Below are 12,634 nucleotides of genomic sequence, written 5' to 3' on the forward strand. Positions count from 1 at the left end.
GTACAACTTGCAGTCAGTGTAAGTGCCATGGACTATGGATAAAGCTGATTGGTGCCATGATTTTTTTTTTTTTTTGCAAGCAGCACAGTTTGAGAAATGATCATGTGGCAACAAGCGTGAAATTAGTGTCTGAGTGAGCTTGCATTCATGCACAATACTCTGTGCAAATATATTTAAGTAGATGCAATCTATTGAATAACCAGGCTCCTCTCAAAAACATCTTAGTAAAGTGCTGGCAAAGACACCCAGCACCAGACAGATCAGACTGTAAATATTTGGTAGAATCCTGCTGCTAATTAAATTCTATCTGCAATAAACTCCTCCAATTCTGAATGCAGTCACTGATGGTCTTGCATTATGTAGGTCTTACATTCTACCCACTTCTCATTCTATATACCCAGGCTTCCTGTGGTCTGTGTGTTCATTAGCTGGCAGTGCAGCTGGACAGGAGAGGCTCTGCTGTCCTGACATCCACATGAGCCACATTTGGGGAAGTTCTAGCTCAGATTTTCTCTCATGTGTTCCTGCGGTCTAGAGGCTCAAGGCTGGGCAGATGGCAAAAAGTGCTCTCTTGGAACACATCTTCTGGTTTTGTATCACCCAAAAAGCATCTGATTTGGGTGCTAAAATATGTACCAAAATGCCTTAGGACTGTAAGGGTGGTATATTTACTTCAAAAATGCCTTCCCAGCCTCAGTTAAGGTGCTAGCACAGTGCCATCCTATGTGGCTGATGTACAAAATCACCCAGAGTACCTGCTCTTGCTCAAAATAACTCTAATCACAGACAAAGAATCAAGTATGCAATTTCCATTTCCCCCAATGTTTTTCCAGTTGGAAAATTTTACATGGAAAATCTCAGTGAATTACTGGTTCTCTTTATAAACAATCTGTCTCTAGTCTATATCATCTAATACATCATGGATCCTGAAAATATTTATTTAAGATATTTACTTAGTAACTTTAATTTCTGTAGGATTACTCAAATAAATAAAAGATTTTCTTTCAGATCAAGATCACCATGCATTTTGATTGGAACAGAACAATAGGCATTTCCAGAAATAATGTGAAATCTTCTCTACTTCGGTTCTTCCCAAGGGAAACAAATATTGAGAAAAAAAAAATAAAGAAAGGATGGGTGGGAAATGGTTTATTCTGGGCAATGAAAGCTGTCCTTTTATGACCAAAAAAATCTTGCTCCTTGGCTTGATCCTATGAGTTTTTAAGTCTACAACTAAATTAAGCAAGTAGACCAACACCGTTCTCATGGCAGACATAAAATCTTTACCTTTGTACATTTGTAGGCTGTTTGTTGCTGATAATATGGAACACCATATAATTTAATGGAATGTTAAAAATCTGTATTTGTGAAAAAGTTGACCAAAATTACATATAACACAAACCAAAATTTACAGTTGATTCAATTACAAAGAACTTTGTTTTGTAAAAGAGAGAATGGAAATGATGCAGTAAAAATAGATTATTTAAAATAAAATGTTTTTTCACTCCCAAAAACCTAGTTTATTTGTTTTAAAAAGTTTAAATGAAATTTGCTTGCAGGTGGTAACCTCTCAAAACAAAAGCACAATTGAACAGAATAAGCATGCATTTATTATCAAAATGTGGATGTACAAGTTGTAAAATACCATAAATGTTTGGAATTTTGGCTTCTGTTTAAAATAAAAGGATTTCACATCAGCAATATTTTGACTAAAGTAGGTTTCTTTCTATTCAAGATAGTTGCATCCAGAATAGATCCATGAAAACAGAGACACATGTAACTTCTTAACATTTTATAACATCTAGCAATGGATCTGAGCAAATTTTTAATGTTTTTTAGCTCTCCTTACTAAGCTGCTTTTAAACTCTGTCTCAGTCAGCTTATTGTTACAAATAAAAAGTTCTTTCTTTGCCATGGTTACTATACATAACTAATGTGTCTGATCCTGCATCCACTAAAGTCACTAGCAAAACTTTGATTTGGCCAAGGTCACATCTTTTACTACAAAGCAGAACACATGATGTTAAAGAACAATGTGAATACACTCACACTGCAACTTTTCCAATGAGTTTCAGGTATTTAAATGAAATGATTCAGTGTTTGGCCTACTTGACGGTACATTAATGTATTTATATCATGTACATCTGTTATAAACTCAACAGCAGATGCTTAGAAACAGCTGTGTCCAGCAGTTTCACAAAATTTCAAACTGGACCATTTCAATTAACAGAGATTTGGGGTAATGTTAAAGCCTTCAAGACAAAGCTGCCCCCAGTACAACATTGTCTCTTGCAAATATCCAGGAATGTGGCAATCTTTGAGAGGCTGCCTAATGAATTGCTTCAAGTTTTCTTCCAGGATTTTGAAAACAAGTGTCACACTTACTTAAAAAACTGCATTTTGCTGCTGATGGTCATTTTTCCAGCGGCAGAGTCAAGAGGAGAGCAGAGCTGCACGTGGAAAATCTCAGCCAGTGTGCTGTGGGGGTTTGTCCTTGGCCGGGGATCCTGCTTTTGGAGGGGTGAGGTGTGGTGGGATCCAGGGGTGCAGAAGAAGGGGTGTGCAGAGAGGGGTGTGCTCACTAACTGCTGCAGCCTCTGGTGCAGCCGTGTCCCAGCAAATTGTTGTTCCGCCCGTCCTGGAGTTTCTCGTGGCTCTGAAGAGATGCTCTGCTCTCAATGCTGGAAGTCTGTGCGCTTTGATCCTGCTGTCTCCTTAATCTGCCAGAGGTTAAAAACATTGATAGAGCTGTCATGTGCCAGTAGCTGTATCTGAGGGACTGCTGCTGCCTGCCCTGTGGATAGCCACAGACCCCTGGGTATAAAACATTCCTACACCATTTCATTAACTGCAATAACTGCTCGAGCTTTATAGCTGCCATTTCCTCTGAACTAAATATGTGCAATGAGGTCTTGGACAAATCCTGCTCCCCTCAAAGCAGAGGGGAGTGCTTTCTCTGGCTTTAGCACCTCTGCTCAGACTGTAACTTGGTAAAACCTCCAGTTAGCTGGAGACTGATGAAAGCTGTTGACTGGGTACACAACAGCTGCTTCCCTCTGTTGTCCTACAAAACTATCAGTAACCTTCATCAGTAAAAGAGAAAAAAGACATGAGTGAAAGTATTTTCAATATTACTCTTGTTATTACTTCATATGTTATCAAAGCCTCATGAGTGGTTTCAAGGAACAGCAGCAACAAAATTCTATGCTTAAAGACTGCAAAGTTATCTTCTTTTGACATCATTTTCTAGAGAACAACAGCCCTAGAAGCACCAGCAGTCCCTACAAACTGTGTTATCATAGAGCTTCTCAGCATTTCTCCTCAATAGCAATCTCTGTGGTCTTACTGTGATTCATGTCATATTCAGTATTTTTCTCCAAGCACTGTGTAAATACTTTCAAGAAAGACATAAAGATTCATGAGGAATCTGTACGATATGAACCTTTTTCTTTTTTTTGAAACATGAAGAGCTACTATTTTAAAGGATTTTTCTCTCTGACTGTTTCTTTTCCTCAAAATGGGAAATAGCATTCCTGAAAAAGGCACAAAGACTTGGCACCAGAGACAATATTGAAGAGCTCTCTGGTACAGCAATTATAAAAGGTATATATGCTATACTCCAAAAAAAACCCCGAACTTTGCAAGTAATATAGATTACCTAGAAAATAGTCAATGGAAAAGCATACAGAAATCAAATTTAAAGGGTCAGTTTCAAAGCCTTATATACTTCCAGGTGGTGTAAGCAATATGGAGACACCATACTGAACACTCAGAAGAGAATGCAATGGGACATGAAAATACTGTAATTAAACAGATGAATAGATAAGGCTATTAAAGCAAAAATATATGGTAACACTGTGTAAAAGGGCAGACGTTAAATGAAAATCTGTAGGACAGACAGAAAACAACAAATTAGAGGAACAAATTGCCAACAGAACTTTTGGTGAATTTTTTCAAGTGCACCAGAAATTCAATGGGTAGCATTGAGTCTATAGGTCAATGCATGAGTAAATTATTAGAGGATAGCACAGTAAATATGAGTCCCCAGCTGAAAAGCCCATGAATTATCTTCACCAATGTCCATGACAAATGAGCTTAGGAAGATTCCTTTCCTTAAGAGAAATATGTCCATCATCTCCAGTTAAAACATCAGTGAAACAGCTTTAGAACCAGTTGCTTGAATTAATGTTGACAAAGCATCAAGACAACGGATTTTCACCTAAGGACTCTAATAAAATTATCATTTTTGCACAGCTGAATGGAGAAGGTAACTTACTCTTCAAACTCTCTTGCCACCATGGAAGACAGCAAATGTGATGACTTTGGTTGTGTGATGGTTTGGGGTGTTTTTTTGTTTGCTTGTTGGTTTGTGCTTTTTAAACAAAATCTTCAAAACAGACTCAAGAGACTACCAGGAAAGCAATAGAGTTCAACTTGAAACATCTCAGGATCTGAGCTGTGGCACAAGACTAATGTATTTGTAGGCATCGAGAGAAAAGACTGCAGTGCTTGGAAACTCATGTTGAAAAGCATGGGTGGCAAACCTTGCAAACTGCTAAATAGTGGAGTGAGAAAAATTTTAGCTCTGTAGAGATCTGAGGAACCATTGCACTGGTCTAAGACATGCAGGTGTTTTCTCCCTGGAATTGTATATTTCCTTTGTTTGTAAAATGCTGAAAAAGAAGGCATTTACTGCACTGCTCAATTTAAAAGGAATATAAGAATTCTTTAAATAACAACACGAAGCAAGAAAACACCAACTTTTAATTTTTTTTGAGAACCTTGAACTGGGACAAAGGCAGAATGCATGTAAGGAGAGTGGAAAAAGGAGAAAAATAAAGCCCATTCTGAGCTCTAAAGATACCTCTGACCAGCCTCAATTTTTTCACTCCCTACAGAGGTGATTAATAATGCTGATTCATTTCCATTATTTTCTTTTATCTTATTCCTACTTCCCAGGTCTAAAAGAATATGGGGATTTGGAAGTGCTAAACAAGTGCATTGTTTTAGCAATGCTTCACTAAATTCCCTTTTCAGACATTTTCTTTTTCTGTATCTAGATTCAATCCATGTATTTCAAACTATCAAAGTAAGCAATAGGTTATTGACCTGATGATGAGGTAAAAAATTAACTGCTGTTTAACTCTTTCATAATTTATCAGTCATTTTAATCAGTTATTACAATTACGTGAAGGATTTCACTCTAGGGGTTCAGTTATTGTGGGCATAGAAAAAAAACCTGAGTACCTGCTTAGCAGTGTACTCTGGGGGCTGGGAAACTGGACTATGAACCAGGACATGCTGATTCTGTTTCCACCTCTGTCACCCTATGGACAAATTGCAGCACTTTTCTATGTCTCAGCTTCTCTCAGATGTCAAGGCAGCTGCTGTCAAGAATGATGGAAGCTGAGAACTTTGTGTCTCTAAGTACTGCTCTGTGTCTCACAGGCCTGAATGAAACAAGGAATTACAGTCTGGTGTCTGTGATAATTAGAAAAGAAGGTGGCGTGTATAATCAACCAAAATGTAATTATACTGCATGTATAATTATGCATGTATGCATTATTCAATATATAAAAATACAAAAGTAAAGGGAACAGACTGGCTAAAAGCTAGCATGGAATATAAAATATTGAACAAAGAAAGACTGCAACAACTATGGCAGGACAAATGAAAATCACAAACATCTAATGAAAACCAGTAGCAAACCTGGGACCTCCAGGGAATTGCTTACAGCTCAGCTTTGTTCTCTAGATGAAGAAGAATACTGAAGTTTTTCTTTAGGCTGCATAGTAGAATAAGTTCAATGACAAAGAATGAAAAGTTGCAGATTCAACATAACTGTCAAAATTTCAGATTTGTTAAGACTGTGCTCTCCTTCCAAACCACTGCAGTTTCAGTAAAAATAAAGACAATTGGTTTATATTTCTCTCTAGCACAAAACTGCAGATTCAGGTCAAGACACAAAATGTGTGTGCACAGTCTCTTCAGTTGGACAGTTACAGAAGTGAAATTTCTCTCTTTTTGGTGCGTTCTTGATTCCTTGGTGTCAAAACCACAGCTCTTTTCTGTCAAATGTTCTAAGCTTTTTAAAAATGTGAGTACCTTGACATGCTTCTTGTAATCATGGCAAAATAAATGCATTCTGTTAAAAAATGACACTAGTGCAATAAATCATTTGTAGGAGGCTGCTCTCCAGTGAATGACTTATCTTGCCTTTAAGCTGATGCAGCTACAGACTGTGATAACTTTATAAAGGCCCAGAGAGAATGAATGAATGAATTGATGGAGACTTTGTGGTGGACCTGAAGCAGGTACCTGTTCCTGAATATTGAATTCCTGAATGCTGAATACTGTTGGCTAAGAATAAATAATAAAATGGAGGGAAAAGTGAACAAGAGGTTCTGGTGGATATAGTCACATGGAACAAAGAACCCTGCAGGGAAAAGAGGATGAAAATGAGTTTGAACAGTGTCTGTTACATTTTTTTTTCCATGACAGTTCTGTACAAATACATAAGTAGTCTCAGAGGCAAATGTATTGGGTACTAAGAGTGGCTCTGCTGAACCAACAAATAGTTTTCCTTCCCTTCATCATTAATCCATGCAATATTGATGGTGTGTGACACTGAACATTGCACAGACTCCTCTCCAGCAGCGAGGAAGAAAGAGGCTGTATCAGGAATGCATCAAGAACAATAACTGAACTTCCAGTCAAAACTTGGCTTTGTCAGTATTTCTGGTAAAGAAAAAGAGCCTGTGTGAACCATGAATCGATTTTTAAGGTTCTCATTTTCTCAGTATTCAGATATTATAATAGCATTCCTGCAGCTTTGATTTCTGATGCTGGATCTTGAATCTGTTATCAGTCAGTGCAAGGGAATTCAGAGGAGAGGGAAAAATTCCTGGTCCAAAACCACTATAGTAGTACAGAGCACTGGCATCAGGCTTTGCAAAATGCAGCTGTTGTAGAGGCTGTTCCATTGTCTGTCAGTCCTGGGTGTTTGCTCAGTGTGTGGTACCACCTTTGTGCAGCTGATGCATTCCTCAGTGGGTCCTGCCAGGCTGTCAGGTGAAACTGAAGCCTCAGAAATGTGAGGAGTTGTTTCAAATGATGGGTCTGCTCTCAGCAGCCATGAGAGGACAAGAGAGACCTTCTACTGACAAAAGAGACCTCAAGCCAGGCAGAGCTGCCCCTCCCCTGAGACTCCCACACTCACCACATCCTGAAGGAAACTCTTTATTATGAAAAATCTTCAAGTGAGTTTGCCAACGTTGCAAATCAAATGTCCTGAGTGTGGAGAAAACAGAACAGCCTGAGTTGATAGTGGATTTGCTTTGCCATTTCTAAATTTAGTATTTTACCTTGGTTTCTTGATATTTCACTTTGCTGGAGAAAACAGATGTTTTGCTTTGGGTTTGGGGAAAAGAAGAATGTAATAAAATGAATTTTAGAAACTAGTTTTATTGTAGGAAACAAAAGCCTATTAATGAAAACTTTTACATCCCCCTTGGGATAAGTCCTGAGGAATAGATAAATCTGTGGAATATTTATCCCATGTAATCTTCACAAGAGATGGGGACTGAGATAAGAACAGATGAGGCATATCCATGCTGGCTTTTTGAAATTCATGAATCCTGGAGGACATTTTGCTAAATAGTCAGAAACCCATCTCAGTTGTATGATTTAGCAGCTACGCAGAAGTAATGTTGATGGCTTGTGCAGATGGCCGTGCTATAAAGCTAATTCTAAACATGTTGGAATCAGAAGGGGAAAAAAAGAATGATCTGTCATGAGAAATGACTGTTCTCAGAAAGGAACTATTTCATCTACATGTCTCTGACCATGTCTTTTGTTTTGCCTACTAGACCACAGATACAGAAGTCACAAGGAGATTAAAAAAAAAAAAAAGCAGTAAATGTCCTAATGTCCAAATCCCATATTTTTAGAATTAGTTGACAAATAACATAGCACCAGAAACTTTTCATTCTCAATAGAAAAGGTCTAGCAATGACATTTTGTGAAGGACTTAAGGCAAAAAGAGACAGATATAGACACTATTTTCTATATGCCAGACATAAAAAATACAAACCAGGAAGTTATGCTATATAACTAAAATTGGTGTATATTATCATGTTGAAAAGCTTTCATCCAAATAATTTTTACAGGGTGGTATAATTCTGTAGAGGGACTCCATCAAGTAAGAAGATCTCAACAGTAGCAATGTCTCACAGGGATCCTGTCAGAGCTGGGGACCTCCAGTGTGCCCAGCCAAGTTGGGATCAAGTTGCTAAGATAGCTAAGGATGGAGTGAGAGATATCTTGGCACTGAGGGCAGGCAAGGTGTCAGTTTGGTACCCACTGCTCCTGCCCACTGCTCTTGTTTGTTTCTAATTTTACTTTTTATTCCGTGTGGTACTGATGTATCCAAATTTGTATACAAACTTAACCAAAAAAATGCCTGGATGAATAAATCACAAGTGTTCAACACAATTTCCTCCTCAAGCTGTTGACTCTCTTCCTGTTCCCACACCAACACTGCCCATCCCTGAGCACAACTAATTTGTTTGGCTGATAACTAAGCACTTTTACCAAAAGGTCCAGAAATTGTTTCCTAAGGAAGTGGAAATAGCAGCTGGTTATCAAAACTGAGTTCAAGGCTTGGTTCTGCACAAAAGAAAGATGAAATGCTCAACCCAAAAAGAGTTTGTAAAACTTGTGGCAATCTGGAGCTTTACAAACTATGACCCCACCCATCTCCTTTATTTCCAGTCAAAAGGTATAAATAGGAAAACTTAATGGGACTTTGGAGTCTAACTGTGGCAATAAGACTTGCTTATTGTGGAACAAATATAGACTATTATCCCTGAGTTACTCACATTTTTAAGTGGTTTTATTCAGAGAAACATGTTCTAGAAAGAAGTATTTGGACTGTGAAGATTCAAAAGGACTCACACTGGGTGTGATAAAAAATATAACCACAAAGCTGCTGGGTAGCTTGAGTTTTACATGTTAGTAGAAACCTCATGAAAAAAGGATATTTCTTGGTTTACATCTCAGTCCTAAATAATAAGTGTTCAGTGATAAGTAGGTGGTTGACAGGTGGAAATTAATGATGTTGGTCATACCAGCTCATTTTCTGCATCAGCTTACCCAGCAGCCCCAAAAGGACTCTTTTCCCTTGGCTTGGCACTGAGGAAAAATGTTCACAGCACCCACAATCTCTCAGGTTTTAGCCAGAAAAAGTCACTTCCCCAAAGTCATGCAAAACCCGATCATTTATAAAACTCCTGTCTAAGCTTTACAGCAGCTCATATGCTTCAGCAAAGCAGACATTTTACAAAAACAGGGCAAGATTTTCCAGTAAAATGTAGGTCCTGCCACGTACACACATCTTTTCAAAAAGAATGCTCTATGTGCATGTGCATCTCACACTCTGAAAACGTCACCCATCATTTTTCTGCCATCATTGTAACATCAAGTGCAGGCAGTGATTGTGGAAATACTGACAACAGAACATGACTTCTGGGACAATAAGCAGCTTGGCTCATCATCTGCATTCCTCTGTCGGGAATGAGAATGGACTTTGACACACAGCCACTTAATTTTCTGCCTGCATGTTTTAAGGTTTCTCTTATAAATTCATCCTTGCTGCGTTCTATTTTTGTGAAAATGAAAGAAGCTGGCAATATTTTGCAATTGTAAATGAGTGTCACACTTTCTCTTAGATCTCCTTTATTCTGCTCACTAGCTCTCTTCTGCCAGGTTTTCATTCAACATATATTTTAGTGAAAAATGAAATCTTGATCAAGCTATGTTTTAATTGAATAAGCATATTGGGAAGAGTATTTTTACTTTTAAAAACAAAATAGGCAGAAAATTTGTCATAAAGTACTGAAAATTCCTAGATTTACTTTGTTTTTTAAACAGTTAGCAAAAATGAGCCTATGAGTTGATCAGAAATTCATACAATTTCCTTAATTTACACTTTCATTCATGAAGAAGAAAATAGTAACTTTGCTTAGTGTAAATCTTAAGGAACAGAATCAAGTTTGTCCAAATCCAATGTAATTCCCCAGCCTGAAAAGACGTGCTCTAATTTCATAGCAATATATAGCAGAAATAATTGTTAATCCTGCTTAAGTTACCTGGTAACCTGAACATCTGACAAATTATTCATCCACTTCCTATTTCCCAGTGGTACCCAGGAGGGGTCTCATGACAGGCAGCAAATAGAGCACTGCATGGGAATGTAATTTTTGTATTTTAGACATCAGTTCCATTCACTCCCAAAGGTAGGGATCAATGCCTGGGAGTTGAGTGAATGGCACAGACTGCTTCACATCCTTATGTCTAATCTGCAAACCAGAGCTGTTGTATTCCAGCTGCTTGTTGGGCAGCCTTTGGTCTAACCCCTGAAACATGAAGGGATTTTCTTCAAAGAGTGATTTTGGACTGGGAAAAATTATGCCAAGGACCATGCTAACAACGGAGCAGTATGGAAGGTTGCCTGTCTACTGCGTTTAAAAAATAGGCAGAAAACAGCAGTGAAAGTGGAAAATATAGGATAAGAAAAAAAAAAGGAATAGAAACTGAGGAAGGAAAATTAAGCACTTCAAAAATGAGGAAGGATTCAAAAGAATCCCAACCATGGAGATCTAATTAACTAAAATAAGTAATTATATAGCTAATTAAAACTATCTCAAAAGACAGCCATATATAGCTAAAGTCCTATTTGGTTTGTTTGTTAAAAATTCCTCTTTCCACCTAGCAGAGGAGCAGAAAGCATGGGAAAATTAATAGTGGGCTTCTCTTTTCTTCAGTCTCTGCACAGAGTGATCTCAGAAGTATTTTCAGGAAAACAGAAATCATTGAAAAGTGCATGAATTTTCTAAGCATTTCTGAGTAAATAAGGAAGGCACAATCTTGCTCTGTGCCAGAGGAAGCTTGGGGCAGACCAGGGCAGAATCAAGGAGCTGCTGAAGCAGAGACAACACTCATCACTCAGCAACGTCAGAGCTGAGCCACACAACCCCAAAATAAAAATTAGTCTGTAAACTTAGATAATTTCTCCTTGATCTGGGGTTTGTGAAGAGAACCAGCGTGTGCAGAGCAGCTTTAAGTGGAACACAATCCTCCCTGCTGTCTGTTATAGCAGGTGTGTTTTGGGAAACCTGGGTCCAGGCAGTAACTCCATCCAACCACTAGCCAAGAGTGCATGTCACGAATCCCTGGCACTTCCTTGCTAATGTTTACAGCTATGGCTTGCTTGTTCTTCACCTCCTGTCTCCATGGCTATGGACATACACTCAAATGCATCTGCCCCACAAGTGATGTTTTGTGCTGCATGAGATGCCCTTGGCGACCTGACACAGAGAGGTGGTCAGACCACAGAGCACCTGTGCCTGCAGAACTGACATTTAGAAATTACCTGAGTGCACAAATGTGGAATGGATTTTATGCCAGCAAACTGTAGACAACTGAAAGATTAGCTCAGGCTCTCTCTACAGGGTAAATAGAGTCACCAACCAAGATTGATTTCTTCATGTCTAAGCTATCTAATATACGTGTCACAGATCAATCTTGGGAGATAGAAGTCTCTCCTCAATGAGTACTAAAGGTGCTTAAACTAAAGAAATTATTTTTAGATATGTTAATTTAAAGAGATACAGCCTTCCTACATCTCTAGGAAAATATATATACCTTCCCTCTTTGAGAAACCAATTCAAGACCCTTTCTGTTAAGTGGCTCTATAAGCTCACCACAGACTGCACTGCTTAGCAGAGCAGATTTACTTCTGGTTTAGAGCTAATTTGCACCCACACCGTTCAGGCATGCAGCAACTGAATGGCCCCATCAGAATGTAACACAGCACATGGTGATAAACTCTGCCAAGACTGGGTAATGAAATCACCAGCAGGAGCAGGGGTGCCATTGCCTGTTCATCCATGCAGATGTGCCTGTAGCATATTCAGGCTCTGCCAGCAGTGGCTTTTCTGCATGACTTGGTCTATAACTTGAAAAATACTTTGTCATCTAATTCCCGTTTATTTCAGATATCTCTGAAAAACCTTGTGTACAACCTGTAGGGTAGGAGCTGTTCTGTGTCTAACCACTATTTAATTCAGTCTGTCTTTGACCCCAAACATGCTCTCTTGGTACAGACTGCTTTGATAAAATCAGTCAGAATCTCAGGTCTGTTTTTTCTAATACACTGTGATGTATGTGTTTTGATAGCTCCGTAGACTACTAAGTAATTATTCAAATAACTAGATTTTAACTACATTTAAATTTAAATGAATGGTTTTCAGATGAAAAGTTTTGCTTTATTACAGCTGAAAGTGAAAAGTAAAATTTTGGGGACAGTATCCCCCTGTAGCATGCTTCTTTTACCACTGACACTCATGGCATTTACTCCCATCCTTTCAAAAAAGCCTAGGGGAAATATTCTTAGAGTTTGGATAATTGATTCAGGTTGATGGTTCCTGCTGAGTAATTACACTCAGTAAATGGCTGTAAATATATCAACCAGCAATTTATAATCAAACCTAGTGGGCTCAGGTGCACATATGGCATGAGTGACATGTGAAATACTAGTATGCAGAAGGCAAGTGAAAATTGTCCTGGGTGCTGT

The 12,634-nt window shown here is 38.4% G+C and overlaps 1 protein-coding gene across 2 annotated transcripts in view; it reads right to left on the bottom strand.

Moving 5' to 3' along the window:
- Window positions 1–2,581: 2,581 nt before the first annotated feature.
- STK32B (serine/threonine kinase 32B) overlaps window positions 2,582–12,634 on the bottom strand; it is a 156,678-nt gene continuing 146,625 nt past the window's right edge. For both annotated transcript variants that reach the window (XM_062493372.1, XM_062493373.1), the window contains one exon: window positions 2,582–2,720. In XM_062493372.1, coding sequence (XP_062349356.1) covers window positions 2,582–2,720 — 139 coding nt within the window. The remainder of the gene's footprint in view (window positions 2,721–12,634) is intronic.

The sequence above is a fragment of the Cinclus cinclus genome, chromosome 5, assembly GCF_963662255.1.
Source record: "Cinclus cinclus chromosome 5, bCinCin1.1, whole genome shotgun sequence".
Taxonomy (NCBI): domain Eukaryota; kingdom Metazoa; phylum Chordata; class Aves; order Passeriformes; family Cinclidae; genus Cinclus; species Cinclus cinclus.